The sequence below is a fragment of the Venturia canescens genome, chromosome 8 (genome assembly GCF_019457755.1).
Source record: "Venturia canescens isolate UGA chromosome 8, ASM1945775v1, whole genome shotgun sequence".
NCBI lineage: Eukaryota > Metazoa > Arthropoda > Insecta > Hymenoptera > Ichneumonidae > Venturia > Venturia canescens.
Genome location: NC_057428.1, coordinates 8,935,241 through 8,950,899, shown reverse-complemented (window position 1 = coordinate 8,950,899; position 15,659 = coordinate 8,935,241). Strand labels below are relative to the sequence as shown.

The window sequence follows — 15,659 nt, the reverse complement described above, 5'->3', positions numbered from 1 at the left end:
TTCTCCACAGGAATGGTTGAGTTTGGGCTCCGGAAATATTCGGGAAACTTCGAACATATCACATTCAGCTTGTCGTTTTTGATCATTGTCTCGATTTCGTATTTGTGTTTCCTTGGTAAACTGTTTCCTTGGTAAGTATTTTAGTTACTGTTTTCCTAATATTCAATTTTATTAATCATTTTCAGGTTCAACGCGGTCCTCTGGAGAGGAGTCAACATAACTGTTTCATCTGTAAGTATCTGAATCACAGACTTCCCAATATTCAATTTTTTAAATAATATTCAATTTTTTCAATTATTTTCAGGTTCGACACGGTCCTATGGAGAGGCGACAACAAAACTGTTTGACCGGTAACTATTTCAATTATCATTTTGCCAATATTCAATTTTTATTCAGTAGCATTAACGCACTTACCTTGGAGATTTCTATAGTTTTCTTCACTGTGATCCATTAAAAATCTTTGGACACTGAGATATTTTAACATTTTATGGCCATCTCTCCAAACTGCTGCAACAATCGGCTTTATCAGTTCCAGACTGACTTTTTGGGGCTTTTCAAATCGTCCCGCTTCACAAATGGCTGCATAACACCGTTCGTCAGCATTGATAGCCTTGAGGAGTTCAGTGTATTTTGGGTTAAATGCAGCAGCATGTAATTTTCTTGGAAAACATCTTTTCCACCCTTCGGTTTCGCTGAAAAATGAAATGCCTAAAATAGACATGCCAACATATATCGGTTTGTTAAACATAACCTGGAGATTTTGCAACTCTACAGCGATTAAATTTTCCGCAAAAATACTTCGACTGTGAAAGTTAGGTTTAGCGATCATAGCCTCTGCTCCATATCGACCTGCCCATTGCGTTAACAGTTTAACTTGGACGTGACTACGAACATCCTCCATGGTTTTTCCAAACACAGCATTATTCAATAATTTGAATAGATTTTTTTCAAAATCATTTTTCGCACGTGTACGAAATTGTGTATTCAAATCAATGTATGTTTTGAGCCAGGAAGATTGCTTAGCTGAAACTTCAAGACTCTGTGGATTTTCGTGATTTTCAAACCATGTTTTAAACACTGCTGCAATGCACGATAATGTATGACATATCGTTTTTTTCGAAATTGGTTATATACTTGGAGTTGATCTGGAATATCCAAAACACTTGCACAATGCACATAGTGATTTGCCATTTTGTCCAACGCATGATAAACCTCCGGGCTCGGAGCAAGAGAAGCTTCTTGCAACGGTGAATGCGAAAAAACGATGACTCCTCTCCAGAGGACCGCGTTGAACCTTCAAATGATTAGAAAAATTGAATATTAAGAAAACAGTGAAAGATGATCCAGACCCACGGATCCGTCGTATATACCTCGATTTTGTAATAAGCGAATTGAACAGACTAAATTGAATATGTGCGACGGATCCGTGGGTCTGGATCATCTTTCATTACTGAAAACAAAAAACGAATATATCTCATTTGGGTTTGACATGGAGAGAAATCATCAAAACTGTTTCCTCGGTAAGTATTTTAGTTACTGTTTTCCTAATATTCAATTTTTCTAATCATTTTCAGGTTCAACGCGGTCCTCTGGAGAGGAGTCAACATAACTGTTCCATGGGTAAGTATTTCAATCACAGATTTCCCAATATTCAATTTTTCTAATCATTTTCAGGTTCAACGCGGTCCTCTGGAGAGGAGTCAACATAACTGTTCCATCGGTAAGTATTTCAATCACAGATTTCCCAATATTCAATTTTATTAATCATTTTCAGGTTCAACGTGGTCCTTTGAAAAGAAATGAACAAAACCGAATTACGTTCTCTGCACTCACCGTGATTGATTTCACGAAACCTTTGATTCCTCGTACAATTTTCAATTCCGGTTATAGAGGAAGATGGCGGCGGAATCACTGATTCTTCAGAATCCGGACTGCTCTCGTTTGTCTCCTCCGATCTAGACAGCGAAATTACTGATTCTTCAGAATCCGGACTGCTCTCGTTTGTCTCGGTCAAACCAGGCGCCAAACTTCTTTCCATTTCGGCTGCAGGAGCCGTCGCTTTGCCGCCATTTGCGTCCTGAGCACTCTGCGAACTGGACTGTTGACAAAAAAATTGTCATAAGTTGGAAAAAAGTTTAAATTAAATGAATTTTTTTATACTTACTTGTTGGTTAATATATTCAGCGATATAAAATCTCCGGTTCATAACGAAAGTCCGCATGATGGCCCGGAGGGATGCGTTTGACATATTGCAATATAAATCAGTCACTTTATCCAGATTCTCCACAGGAATCGTTGAGTTTGGGCTCCGGAAATATTCGGGAAACCTCGAACATATCACATTCAGCTTGTCGTTTTTGATCATTGTCTCGATTTCGTATTTGTGTTTCCTTGGTAAACTGTTTCCTTGGTAAGTATTTTAGTTACTGTTTTCCTAATATTCAATTTTATTAATAATTTTCAGGTTCAACGCGGTCCTCTGGAGAGGAGTCAACATAACTGTTTTATCTGTAAGTATCTGAATCACAGACTTCCCAGTATTCAATTTTTTAAATAATATTCAATTTTTTCAATTATTTTCAGGTTCGACACGGTCCTATGGAGAGGCGACAACAAAACTGTTTGACCGGTAACTATTTCAATTATCATTTTGCCAATATTCAATTTTTATTCCGTAGCATTAACGCACTTACCTTGAAGATTTCTATAGTTTTCTTCACTGTGATCCATTAAAAATCTTTGGACACTGAGATATTTTAACATTTTATGGCCATCTCTCCAAACTGCTGCAACAATCGGCTTTATCAGTTCCAGACTGACTTTTTGGGGCTTTTCAAATCGTCCCGCTTCACAAATGGCTGCATAACACCGTTCGTCAGCATTGATAGCCTTGAGGAGTTCAGTGTATTTTGGGTTAAATGCAGCAGCATGTAATTTTCTTGGAAAACATCTTTTCCACCCTTCGGTTTCGCTGAAAAATGAAATGCCTAAAATAGACATGCCAACATATATCGGTTTGTTAAACATAACCTGGAGATTTTGCAACTCTACAGCGATTAAATTTTCCGCGAAAATACTTCGACTGTGAAAGTTAGGTTTAGCGATCATAGCCTCTGCTCCATATCGACCTGCCCATTGCGTTAACAGTTTAACTTGGACGTGACTACGAACATCCTCCATGGTTTTTCCAAACACAGCATTATTCAATAATTTGAATAGATTTTTTTCAAAATCATTTTTCGCACGTGTACGAAATTGTGTATTCAAATCAATGTATGTTTTGAGCCAGGAAGATTGCTTAGCTGAAACTTCAAGACTCTGTGGATTTTCGTGATTTTCAAACCATGTTTTAAACACTGCTGCAATGCACGATAATGTATGACATATCGTTTTTTTCGAAATTGGTTATATACTTGGAGTTGATCTGGAATATCCAAAACACTTGCACAATGCACATAGTGATTTGCCATTTTGTCCAACGCATGATAAACCTCCGGGCTCGGAGCAAGAGAAGCTTCTTGCAACGGTGAATGCGAAAAAACGATGACTCCTCTCCAGAGGACCGCGTTGAAGCTTCAAATGATTAGAAAAATTGAATATTAGGAAAACAGTGAAAGATGATCCAGACCCACGGATCCGTCGTATATACCTCGATTTTGTAATAAGCGAATTGAACAGACTAAATTGAATATGTGCGACGGATCCGTGGGTCTGGATCATCTTTCATTACTGAAAACAAAAAACGAATATATCTCATTTGGGTTTGACATGGAGAGAAATCATCAAAACTGTTTCCTCGGTAAGTATTTTAGTTACTGTTTTCCTAATATTCAATTTTTCTAATCATTTTCAGGTTCAACGCGGTCCTCTGGAGAGGAGTCAACATAACTGTTCCATGGGTAAGTATTTCAATCACAGATTTCCCAATATTCAATTTTTCTAATCATTTTCAGGTTCAACGCGGTCCTCTGGAGAGGAGTCAACATAACTGTTCCATCGGTAAGTATTTCAATCACAGATTTCCCAATATTCAATTTTATTAATCATTTTCAGGTTCAACGTGGTCCTTTGAAAAGAAATGAACAAAACCGAATTACGTTCTCTGCACTCACCGTGATTGATTTCACGAAACCTTTGATTCCTCGTACAATTTTCAATTCCGGTTATAGAGGAAGATGGCGGCGGAATCACTGATTCTTCAGAATCCGGACTGCTCTCGTTTGTCTCGGTCAAACCAGGCGCCAAACTTCTTTCCATTTCGGCTGCAGGAGCCGTCGCTTTGCCGCCATTTGCGTCCTGAGCACTCTGCGAACTGGACTGTTGACAAAAAAATTGTCATAAGTTGGAAAAAAGTTTAAATTAAATGAATTTTTTTATACTTACTTGTTGGTTAATATACTCAGCGATATAAAATCTCCGGTTCATAACGAAAGTCCGCATGATGGCCCGGAGGGATGCGTTTGACATATTGCAATATAAATCAGTCACTTTATCCAGATTCTCCACAGGAATGGTTGAGTTTGGGCTCCGGAAATATTCGGGAAACCTCGAACATATCACATTCAGCTTGTCGTTTTTGATCATTGTCTCGATTTCGTATTTGTGTTTCCTTGGTAAACTGTTTCCTTGGTAAGTATTTTAGTTACTGTTTTCCTAATATTCAATTTTATTAATCATTTTCAGGTTCAACGCGGTCCTCTGGAGAGGAGTCAACATAACTGTTTCATCTGTAAGTATCTGAATCACAGACTTCCCAATATTCAATTTTTTAAATAATATTCAATTTTTTCAATTATTTTCAGGTTCGACACGGTCCTATGGAGAGGCGACAACAAAACTGTTTGACCGGTAACTATTTCAATTATCATTTTGCCAATATTCAATTTTTATTCAGTAGCATTAACGCACTTACCTTGGAGATTTCTATAGTTTTCTTCACTGTGATCCATTAAAAATCTTTGGACACTGAGATATTTTAACATTTTATGGCCATCTCTCCAAACTGCTGCAACAATCGGCTTTATCAGTTCCAGACTGACTTTTTGGGGCTTTTCAAATCGTCCCGCTTCACAAATGGCTGCATAACACCGTTCGTCAGCATTGATAGCCTTGAGGAGTTCAGTGTATTTTGGGTTAAATGCAGCAGCATGTAATTTTCTTGGAAAACATCTTTTCCACCCTTCGGTTTCGCTGAAAAATGAAATGCCTAAAATAGACATGCCAACATATATCGGTTTGTTAAACATAACCTGGAGATTTTGCAACTCTACAGCGATTAAATTTTCCGCAAAAATACTTCGACTGTGAAAGTTAGGTTTAGCGATCATAGCCTCTGCTCCATATCGACCTGCCCATTGCGTTAACAGTTTAACTTGGACGTGACTACGAACATCCTCCATGGTTTTTCCAAACACAGCATTATTCAATAATTTGAATAGATTTTTTTCAAAATCATTTTTCGCACGTGTACGAAATTGTGTATTCAAATCAATGTATGTTTTGAGCCAGGAAGATTGCTTAGCTGAAACTTCAAGACTCTGTGGATTTTCGTGATTTTCAAACCATGTTTTAAACACTGCTGCAATGCACGATAATGTATGACATATCGTTTTTTTCGAAATTGGTTATATACTTGGAGTTGATCTGGAATATCCAAAACACTTGCACAATGCACATAGTGATTTGCCATTTTGTCCAACGCATGATAAACCTCCGGGCTCGGAGCAAGAGAAGCTTCTTGCAACGGTGAATGCGAAAAAACGATGACTCCTCTCCAGAGGACCGCGTTGAACCTTCAAATGATTAGAAAAATTGAATATTAAGAAAACAGTGAAAGATGATCCAGACCCACGGATCCGTCGTATATACCTCGATTTTGTAATAAGCGAATTGAACAGACTAAATTGAATATGTGCGACGGATCCGTGGGTCTGGATCATCTTTCATTACTGAAAACAAAAAACGAATATATCTCATTTGGGTTTGACATGGAGAGAAATCATCAAAACTGTTTCCTCGGTAAGTATTTTAGTTACTGTTTTCCTAATATTCAATTTTTCTAATCATTTTCAGGTTCAACGCGGTCCTCTGGAGAGGAGTCAACATAACTGTTCCATGGGTAAGTATTTCAATCACAGATTTCCCAATATTCAATTTTTCTAATCATTTTCAGGTTCAACGCGGTCCTCTGGAGAGGAGTCAACATAACTGTTCCATCGGTAAGTATTTCAATCACAGATTTCCCAATATTCAATTTTATTAATCATTTTCAGGTTCAACGTGGTCCTTTGAAAAGAAATGAACAAAACCGAATTACGTTCTCTGCACTCACCGTGATTGATTTCACGAAACCTTTGATTCCTCGTACAATTTTCAATTCCGGTTATAGAGGAAGATGGCGGCGGAATCACTGATTCTTCAGAATCCGGACTGCTCTCGTTTGTCTCCTCCGATCTAGACAGCGAAATTACTGATTCTTCAGAATCCGGACTGCTCTCGTTTGTCTCGGTCAAACCAGGCGCCAAACTTCTTTCCATTTCGGCTGCAGGAGCCGTCGCTTTGCCGCCATTTGCGTCCTGAGCACTCTGCGAACTGGACTGTTGACAAAAAAATTGTCATAAGTTGGAAAAAAGTTTAAATTAAATGAATTTTTTTATACTTACTTGTTGGTTAATATATTCAGCGATATAAAATCTCCGGTTCATAACGAAAGTCCGCATGATGGCCCGGAGGGATGCGTTTGACATATTGCAATATAAATCAGTCACTTTATCCAGATTCTCCACAGGAATCGTTGAGTTTGGGCTCCGGAAATATTCGGGAAACCTCGAACATATCACATTCAGCTTGTCGTTTTTGATCATTGTCTCGATTTCGTATTTGTGTTTCCTTGGTAAACTGTTTCCTTGGTAAGTATTTTAGTTACTGTTTTCCTAATATTCAATTTTATTAATAATTTTCAGGTTCAACGCGGTCCTCTGGAGAGGAGTCAACATAACTGTTTTATCTGTAAGTATCTGAATCACAGACTTCCCAGTATTCAATTTTTTAAATAATATTCAATTTTTTCAATTATTTTCAGGTTCGACACGGTCCTATGGAGAGGCGACAACAAAACTGTTTGACCGGTAACTATTTCAATTATCATTTTGCCAATATTCAATTTTTATTCCGTAGCATTAACGCACTTACCTTGAAGATTTCTATAGTTTTCTTCACTGTGATCCATTAAAAATCTTTGGACACTGAGATATTTTAACATTTTATGGCCATCTCTCCAAACTGCTGCAACAATCGGCTTTATCAGTTCCAGACTGACTTTTTGGGGCTTTTCAAATCGTCCCGCTTCACAAATGGCTGCATAACACCGTTCGTCAGCATTGATAGCCTTGAGGAGTTCAGTGTATTTTGGGTTAAATGCAGCAGCATGTAATTTTCTTGGAAAACATCTTTTCCACCCTTCGGTTTCGCTGAAAAATGAAATGCCTAAAATAGACATGCCAACATATATCGGTTTGTTAAACATAACCTGGAGATTTTGCAACTCTACAGCGATTAAATTTTCCGCGAAAATACTTCGACTGTGAAAGTTAGGTTTAGCGATCATAGCCTCTGCTCCATATCGACCTGCCCATTGCGTTAACAGTTTAACTTGGACGTGACTACGAACATCCTCCATGGTTTTTCCAAACACAGCATTATTCAATAATTTGAATAGATTTTTTTCAAAATCATTTTTCGCACGTGTACGAAATTGTGTATTCAAATCAATGTATGTTTTGAGCCAGGAAGATTGCTTAGCTGAAACTTCAAGACTCTGTGGATTTTCGTGATTTTCAAACCATGTTTTAAACACTGCTGCAATGCACGATAATGTATGACATATCGTTTTTTTCGAAATTGGTTATATACTTGGAGTTGATCTGGAATATCCAAAACACTTGCACAATGCACATAGTGTTTTGCCATTTTGTCCAACGCATGATAAACCTCCGGGCTCGGAGCAAGAGAAGCTTCTTGCAACGGTGAATGCGAAAAAACGATGACTCCTCTCCAGAGGACCGCGTTGAACCTTCAAATGATTAGAAAAATTGAATATTAGGAAAACAGTGAAAGATGATCCAGACCCACGGATCCGTCGTATATACCTCGATTTAGTAATAAGCGAATTGAACAGACTAAATTGAATATGTGCGACGGATCCGTGGGTCTGGATCATCTTTCATTACTGAAAACAAAAAACGAATATATCTCATTTGGGTTTGACATGGAGAGAAATCATCAAAACTGTTTCCTCGGTAAGTATTTTAGTTACTGTTTTCCTAATATTCAATTTTTCTAATCATTTTCAGGTTCAACGCGGTCCTCTGGAGAGGAGTCAACATAACTGTTCCATCGGTAAGTATTTCAATCACAGATTTCCCAATATTCAATTTTATTAATCATTTTCAGGTTCAACGTGGTCCTTTGAAAAGAAATGAACAAAACCGAATTACGTTCTCTGCACTCACCGTGATTGATTTCACGAAACCTTTGATTCCTCGTACAATTTTCAATTCCGGTTATAGAGGAAGATGGCGGCGGAATCACTGATTCTTCAGAATCCGGACTGCTCTCGTTTGTCTCGGTCAAACCAGGCGCCAAACTTCTTTCCATTTCGGCTGCAGGAGCCGTCGCTTTGCCGCCATTTGCGTCCTGAGCACTCTGCGAACTGGACTGTTGACAAAAAAATTGTCATAAGTTGGAAAAAAGTTTAAATTAAATGAATTTTTTTATACTTACTTGTTGGTTAATATATTCAGCGATATAAAATCTCCGGTTCATAACGAAAGTCCGCATGATGGCCCGGAGGGATGCGTTTGACATATTGCAATATAAATCAGTCACTTTATCCAGATTCTCCACAGGAATCGTTGAGTTTGGGCTCCGGAAATATTCGGGAAACCTCGAACATATCACATTCAGCTTGTCGTTTTTGATCATTGTCTCGATTTCGTATTTGTGTTTCCTTGGTAAACTGTTTCCTTGGTAAGTATTTTAGTTACTGTTTTCCTAATATTCAATTTTATTAATCATTTTCAGGTTCAACGCGGTCCTCTGGAGAGGAGTCAACATAACTGTTTCATCTGTAAGTATCTGAATCACAGACTTCCCAATATTCAATTTTTTAAATAATATTCAATTTTTTCAATTATTTTCAGGTTCGACACGGTCCTATGGAGAGGCGACAACAAAACTGTTTGACCGGTAACTATTTCAATTATCATTTTGCCAATATTCAATTTTTATTCAGTAGCATTAACGCACTTACCTTGGAGATTTCTATAGTTTTCTTCACTGTGATCCATTAAAAATCTTTGGACACTGAGATATTTTAACATTTTATGGCCATCTCTCCAAACTGCTGCAACAATCGGCTTTATCAGTTCCAGACTGACTTTTTGGGGCTTTTCAAATCGTCCCGCTTCACAAATGGCTGCATAACACCGTTCGTCAGCATTGATAGCCTTGAGGAGTTCAGTGTATTTTGGGTTAAATGCAGCAGCATGTAATTTTCTTGGAAAACATCTTTTCCACCCTTCGGTTTCGCTGAAAAATGAAATGCCTAAAATAGACATGCCAACATATATCGGTTTGTTAAACATAACCTGGAGATTTTGCAACTCTACAGCGATTAAATTTTCCGCAAAAATACTTCGACTGTGAAAGTTAGGTTTAGCGATCATAGCCTCTGCTCCATATCGACCTGCCCATTGCGTTAACAGTTTAACTTGGACGTGACTACGAACATCCTCCATGGTTTTTCCAAACACAGCATTATTCAATAATTTGAATAGATTTTTTTCAAAATCATTTTTCGCACGTGTACGAAATTGTGTATTCAAATCAATGTATGTTTTGAGCCAGGAAGATTGCTTAGCTGAAACTTCAAGACTCTGTGGATTTTCGTGATTTTCAAACCATGTTTTAAACACTGCTGCAATGCACGATAATGTATGACATATCGTTTTTTTCGAAATTGGTTATATACTTGGAGTTGATCTGGAATATCCAAAACACTTGCACAATGCACATAGTGATTTGCCATTTTGTCCAACGCATGATAAACCTCCGGGCTCGGAGCAAGAGAAGCTTCTTGCAACGGTGAATGCGAAAAAACGATGACTCCTCTCCAGAGGACCGCGTTGAACCTTCAAATGATTAGAAAAATTGAATATTAAGAAAACAGTGAAAGATGATCCAGACCCACGGATCCGTCGTATATACCTCGATTTTGTAATAAGCGAATTGAACAGACTAAATTGAATATGTGCGACGGATCCGTGGGTCTGGATCATCTTTCATTACTGAAAACAAAAAACGAATATATCTCATTTGGGTTTGACATGGAGAGAAATCATCAAAACTGTTTCCTCGGTAAGTATTTTAGTTACTGTTTTCCTAATATTCAATTTTTCTAATCATTTTCAGGTTCAACGCGGTCCTCTGGAGAGGAGTCAACATAACTGTTCCATGGGTAAGTATTTCAATCACAGATTTCCCAATATTCAATTTTTCTAATCATTTTCAGGTTCAACGCGGTCCTCTGGAGAGGAGTCAACATAACTGTTCCATCGGTAAGTATTTCAATCACAGATTTCCCAATATTCAATTTTATTAATCATTTTCAGGTTCAACGTGGTCCTTTGAAAAGAAATGAACAAAACCGAATTACGTTCTCTGCACTCACCGTGATTGATTTCACGAAACCTTTGATTCCTCGTACAATTTTCAATTCCGGTTATAGAGGAAGATGGCGGCGGAATCACTGATTCTTCAGAATCCGGACTGCTCTCGTTTGTCTCCTCCGATCTAGACAGCGAAATTACTGATTCTTCAGAATCCGGACTGCTCTCGTTTGTCTCGGTCAAACCAGGCGCCAAACTTCTTTCCATTTCGGCTGCAGGAGCCGTCGCTTTGCCGCCATTTGCGTCCTGAGCACTCTGCGAACTGGACTGTTGACAAAAAAATTGTCATAAGTTGGAAAAAAGTTTAAATTAAATGAATTTTTTTATACTTACTTGTTGGTTAATATATTCAGCGATATAAAATCTCCGGTTCATAACGAAAGTCCGCATGATGGCCCGGAGGGATGCGTTTGACATATTGCAATATAAATCAGTCACTTTATCCAGATTCTCCACAGGAATCGTTGAGTTTGGGCTCCGGAAATATTCGGGAAACCTCGAACATATCACATTCAGCTTGTCGTTTTTGATCATTGTCTCGATTTCGTATTTGTGTTTCCTTGGTAAACTGTTTCCTTGGTAAGTATTTTAGTTACTGTTTTCCTAATATTCAATTTTATTAATAATTTTCAGGTTCAACGCGGTCCTCTGGAGAGGAGTCAACATAACTGTTTTATCTGTAAGTATCTGAATCACAGACTTCCCAGTATTCAATTTTTTAAATAATATTCAATTTTTTCAATTATTTTCAGGTTCGACACGGTCCTATGGAGAGGCGACAACAAAACTGTTTGACCGGTAACTATTTCAATTATCATTTTGCCAATATTCAATTTTTATTCCGTAGCATTAACGCACTTACCTTGAAGATTTCTATAGTTTTCTTCACTGTGATCCATTAAAAATCTTTGGACACTGAGATATTTTAACATTTTATGGCCATCTCTCCAAACTGCTGCAACAATCGGCTTTATCAGTTCCAGACTGACTTTTTGGGGCTTTTCAAATCGTCCCGCTTCACAAATGGCTGCATAACACCGTTCGTCAGCATTGATAGCCTTGAGGAGTTCAGTGTATTTTGGGTTAAATGCAGCAGCATGTAATTTTCTTGGAAAACATCTTTTCCACCCTTCGGTTTCGCTGAAAAATGAAATGCCTAAAATAGACATGCCAACATATATCGGTTTGTTAAACATAACCTGGAGATTTCGCAACTCTACAGCGATTAAATTTTCCGCAAAAATACTTCGACTGTGAAAGTTAGGTTTAGCGATCATAGACTCTGCTCCATATCGACCTGCCCATTGCGTTAACAGTTTAACTTGGACGTGACTACGAACATCCTCCATGGTTTTTCCAAACACAGCATTATTCAATAATTTGAATAGATTTTTTTCAAAATCATTTTTCGCACGTGTACGAGAAATTGTGTATTCAAATCAATGTATGTTTTGAGACAGGAAGATTGCTTAGCTGAAACTTCAAGACTCTGTGGATTTTCGTGATTTTCAAACCATGTTTTAAACACTGCTGCAATGCACGATAATGTATGACATATCGTTTTTTTCGAAATTGGTTATATACTTGGAGTTGATCTGGAATATCCAAAACACTTGCACAATGCACATAGTGATTTGCCATTTTGTCCAACGCATGATAAACCTCCGGGCTCGGAGCAAGAGAAGCTTCTTGCAACGGTGAATGCGAAAAAACGATGACTCCTCTCCAGAGGACCGCGTTGAACCTTCAAATGATTAGAAAAATTGAATATTAGGAAAACAGTGAAAGATGATCCAGACCCACGGATCCGTCGTATATACCTCGATTTAGTAATAAGCGAATTGAACAGACTAAATTGAATATGTGCGACGGATCCGTGGGTCTGGATCATCTTTCATTACTGAAAACAAAAAACGAATATATCTCATTTGGGTTTGACATGGAGAGAAATCATCAAAACTGTTTCCTCGGTAAGTATTTTAGTTACTGTTTTCCTAATATTCAATTTTTCTAATCATTTTCAGGTTCAACGCGGTCCTCTGGAGAGGAGTCAACATAACTGTTCCATCGGTAAGTATTTCAATCACAGATTTCCCAATATTCAATTTTATTAATCATTTTCAGGTTCAACGTGGTCCTTTGAAAAGAAATGAACAAAACCGAATTACGTTCTCTGCACTCACCGTGATTGATTTCACGAAACCTTTGATTCCTCGTACAATTTTCAATTCCGGTTATAGAGGAAGATGGCGGCGGAATCACTGATTCTTCAGAATCCGGACTGCTCTCGTTTGTCTCCTCCGATCTAGACAGCGAAATTACTGATTCTTCAGAATCCGGACTGCTCTCGTTTGTCTCGGTCAAACCAGGCGCCAAACTTCTTTCCATTTCGGCTGCAGGAGCCGTCGCTTTGCCGCCATTTGCGTCCTGAGCACTCTGCGAACTGGACTGTTGACAAAAAAATTGTCATAAGTTGGAAAAAAGTTTAAATTAAATGAATTTTTTTATACTTACTTGTTGGTTAATATATTCAGCGATATAAAATCTCCGGTTCATAACGAAAGTCCGCATGATGGCCCGGAGGGATGCGTTTGACATATTGCAATATAAATCAGTCACTTTATCCAGATTCTCCACAGGAATCGTTGAGTTTGGGCTCCGGAAATATTCGGGAAACCTCGAACATATCACATTCAGCTTGTCGTTTTTGATCATTGTCTCGATTTCGTATTTGTGTTTCCTTGGTAAACTGTTTCCTTGGTAAGTATTTTAGTTACTGTTTTCCTAATATTCAATTTTATTAATAATTTTCAGGTTCAACGCGGTCCTCTGGAGAGGAGTCAACATAACTGTTTTATCTGTAAGTATCTGAATCACAGACTTCCCAGTATTCAATTTTTTAAATAATATTCAATTTTTTCAATTATTTTCAGGTTCGACACGGTCCTATGGAGAGGCGACAACAAAACTGTTTGACCGGTAACTATTTCAATTATCATTTTGCCAATATTCAATTTTTATTCAGTAGCATTAACGCACTTACCTTGAAGATTTCTATAGTTTTCTTCACTGTGATCCATTAAAAATCTTTGGACACTGAGATATTTTAACATTTTATGGCCATCTCTCCAAACTGCTGCAACAATCGGCTTTATCAGTTCCAGACTGACTTTTTGGGGCTTTTCAAATCGTCCCGCTTCACAAATGGCTGCATAACACCGTTCGTCAGCATTGATAGCCTTGAGGAGTTCAGTGTATTTTGGGTTAAATGCAGCAGCATGTAATTTTCTTGGAAAACATCTTTTCCACCCTTCGGTTTCGCTGAAAAATGAAATGCCTAAAATAGACATGCCAACATATATCGGTTTGTTAAACATAACCTGGAGATTTTGCAACTCTACAGCGATTAAATTTTCCGCGAAAATACTTCGACTGTGAAAGTTAGGTTTAGCGATCATAGCCTCTGCTCCATATCGACCTGCCCATTGCGTTAACAGTTTAACTTGGACGTGACTACGAACATCCTCCATGGTTTTTCCAAACACAGCATTATTCAATAATTTGAATAGATTTTTTTCAAAATCATTTTTCGCACGTGTACGAAATTGTGTATTCAAATCAATGTATGTTTTGAGCCAGGAAGATTGCTTAGCTGAAACTTCAAGACTCTGTGGATTTTCGTGATTTTCAAACCATGTTTTAAACACTGCTGCAATGCACGATAATGTATGACATATCGTTTTTTTCGAAATTGGTTATATACTTGGAGTTGATCTGGAATATCCAAAACACTTGCACAATGCACATAGTGATTTGCCATTTTGTCCAACGCATGATAAACCTCCGGGCTCGGAGCAAGAGAAGCTTCTTGCAACGGTGAATGCGAAAAAACGATGACTCCTCTCCAGAGGACCGCGTTGAACCTTCAAATGATTAGAAAAATTGAATATTAGGAAAACAGTGAAAGATGATCCAGACCCACGGATCCGTCGTATATACCTCGATTTTGTAATAAGCGAATTGAACAGACTAAATTGAATATGTGCGACGGATCCGTGGGTCTGGATCATCTTTCATTACTGAAAACAAAAAACGAATATATCTCATTTGGGTTTGACATGGAGAGAAATCATCAAAACTGTTTCCTCGGTAAGTATTTTAGTTACTGTTTTCCTAATATTCAATTTTTCTAATCATTTTCAGGTTCAACGCGGTCCTCTGGAGAGGAGTCAACATAACTGTTCCATGGGTAAGTATTTCAATCACAGATTTCCCAATATTCAATTTTTCTAATCATTTTCAGGTTCAACGCGGTCCTCTGGAGAGGAGTCAACATAACTGTTCCATCGGTAAGTATTTCAATCACAGATTTCCCAATATTCAATTTTATTAATCATTTTCAGGTTCAACGTGGTCCTTTGAAAAGAAATGAACAAAACCGAATTACGTTCTCTGCACTCACCGTGATTGATTTCACGAAACCTTTGATTCCTCGTACAATTTTCAATTCCGGTTATAGAGGAAGATGGCGGCGGAATCACTGATTCTTCAGAATCCGGACTGCTCTCGTTTGTCTCCTCCGATCTAGACAGCGAAATTACTGATTCTTCAGAATCCGGACTGCTCTCGTTTGTCTCGGTCAAACCAGGCGCCAAACTTCTTTCCATTTCGGCTGCAGGAGCCGTCGCTTTGCCGCCATTTGCGTCCTGAGCACTCTGCGAACTGGACTGTTGACAAAAAAATTGTCATAAGTTGGAAAAAAGTTTAAATTAAATGAATTTTTTTATACTTACTTGTTGGTTAATATATTCAGCGATATAAAATCTCCGGTTCATAACGAAAGTCCGCATGATGGCCCGGAGGGATGCGTTTGACATATTGCAATATAAATCAGTCACTTTATCCAGATTCTCCACAGGAATGGTTGAGTTT

The 15,659-nt window shown here is 38.0% G+C and overlaps 2 protein-coding genes across 6 annotated transcripts; both read right to left on the bottom strand.

The window, feature by feature from the left end:
- Positions 1–68: 68 nt before the first annotated feature.
- Positions 69–4,171, bottom strand: LOC122414928 (uncharacterized). 2 transcript variants are annotated; one of them, XM_043426602.1, is made up of 4 exons: positions 4,113–4,171; positions 2,165–2,434; positions 1,834–2,098; positions 69–155 (listed from the first exon to the last, which is right to left on the bottom strand). In XM_043426602.1, the coding sequence occupies exons 2-4, from the start codon at positions 2,363–2,365 to the stop codon at positions 145–147; spliced, it is 477 nt and encodes a 158-aa protein (XP_043282537.1). In that variant the 5' UTR covers positions 2,366–2,434; positions 4,113–4,171; the 3' UTR covers positions 69–144. The 2 variants fall into 2 exon arrangements, with proteins under 2 accessions (XP_043282537.1, XP_043282536.1); XM_043426601.1 differs by lacking the exon at positions 69–155 and adding an exon at positions 514–692.
- Positions 4,172–4,534: 363 nt separating this feature from the next.
- Positions 4,535–15,635, bottom strand: LOC122414557 (uncharacterized). Of its 4 annotated transcripts, none has more exons than XR_006261781.1 (11): positions 15,521–15,635; positions 15,190–15,454; positions 13,242–13,511; positions 12,911–13,175; positions 11,061–11,330; positions 10,730–10,994; positions 8,782–9,051; positions 8,511–8,715; positions 6,663–6,932; positions 6,332–6,596; positions 4,535–4,653 (listed from the first exon to the last, which is right to left on the bottom strand). XR_006261781.1 is itself a non-coding variant. In XM_043425939.1 (7 exons), exons 5-7 carry the CDS (start codon positions 11,259–11,261, stop codon positions 9,422–9,424), a joined length of 633 nt encoding a protein of 210 aa, XP_043281874.1. In that variant the 5' UTR covers positions 11,262–11,330; positions 12,911–13,175; positions 13,242–13,511; positions 15,190–15,454; positions 15,521–15,635; the 3' UTR covers positions 9,410–9,421. The 4 variants fall into 4 exon arrangements, 1 of the variants encoding a protein (XP_043281874.1); XR_006261780.1 differs by lacking the exon at positions 4,535–4,653 and adding an exon at positions 5,751–5,792; XR_006261782.1 differs by lacking the exons at positions 4,535–4,653; positions 6,332–6,596; positions 6,663–6,932 and adding an exon at positions 8,030–8,071.
- Positions 15,636–15,659: the final 24 nt, after the last annotated feature.

What these genes read in the sequence shown, in the direction of transcription:
- LOC122414928 (XM_043426601.1), bottom strand. Translation starts at nt 2,365, where the DNA reads ATGATCAAAAACGACAAGCTGAATGTGATATGTTCGAGGTTTCCCGAA. An exon ending in CTGAATATATTAACCAACAA is followed by an intron (nt 2,099 to 2,164) that starts GTAAGTATAAAA and finishes TTTTGTCAACAG; the next exon opens with TCCAGTTCGCAGAGTGCTCA. An exon ending in GTTTCGTGAAATCAATCACG is followed by an intron (nt 693 to 1,833) that starts GTGAGTGCAGAG and finishes TTCATTTTTCAG; the next exon opens with CGAAACCGAAGGGTGGAAAA.
- LOC122414557 (XM_043425939.1), bottom strand. Translation starts at nt 11,261, where the DNA reads ATGATCAAAAACGACAAGCTGAATGTGATATGTTCGAGGTTTCCCGAA. An exon ending in CTGAATATATTAACCAACAA is followed by an intron (nt 10,995 to 11,060) that starts GTAAGTATAAAA and finishes TTTTGTCAACAG; the next exon opens with TCCAGTTCGCAGAGTGCTCA. An exon ending in GTTTCGTGAAATCAATCACG is followed by an intron (nt 9,589 to 10,729) that starts GTGAGTGCAGAG and finishes TTCATTTTTCAG; the next exon opens with CGAAACCGAAGGGTGGAAAA.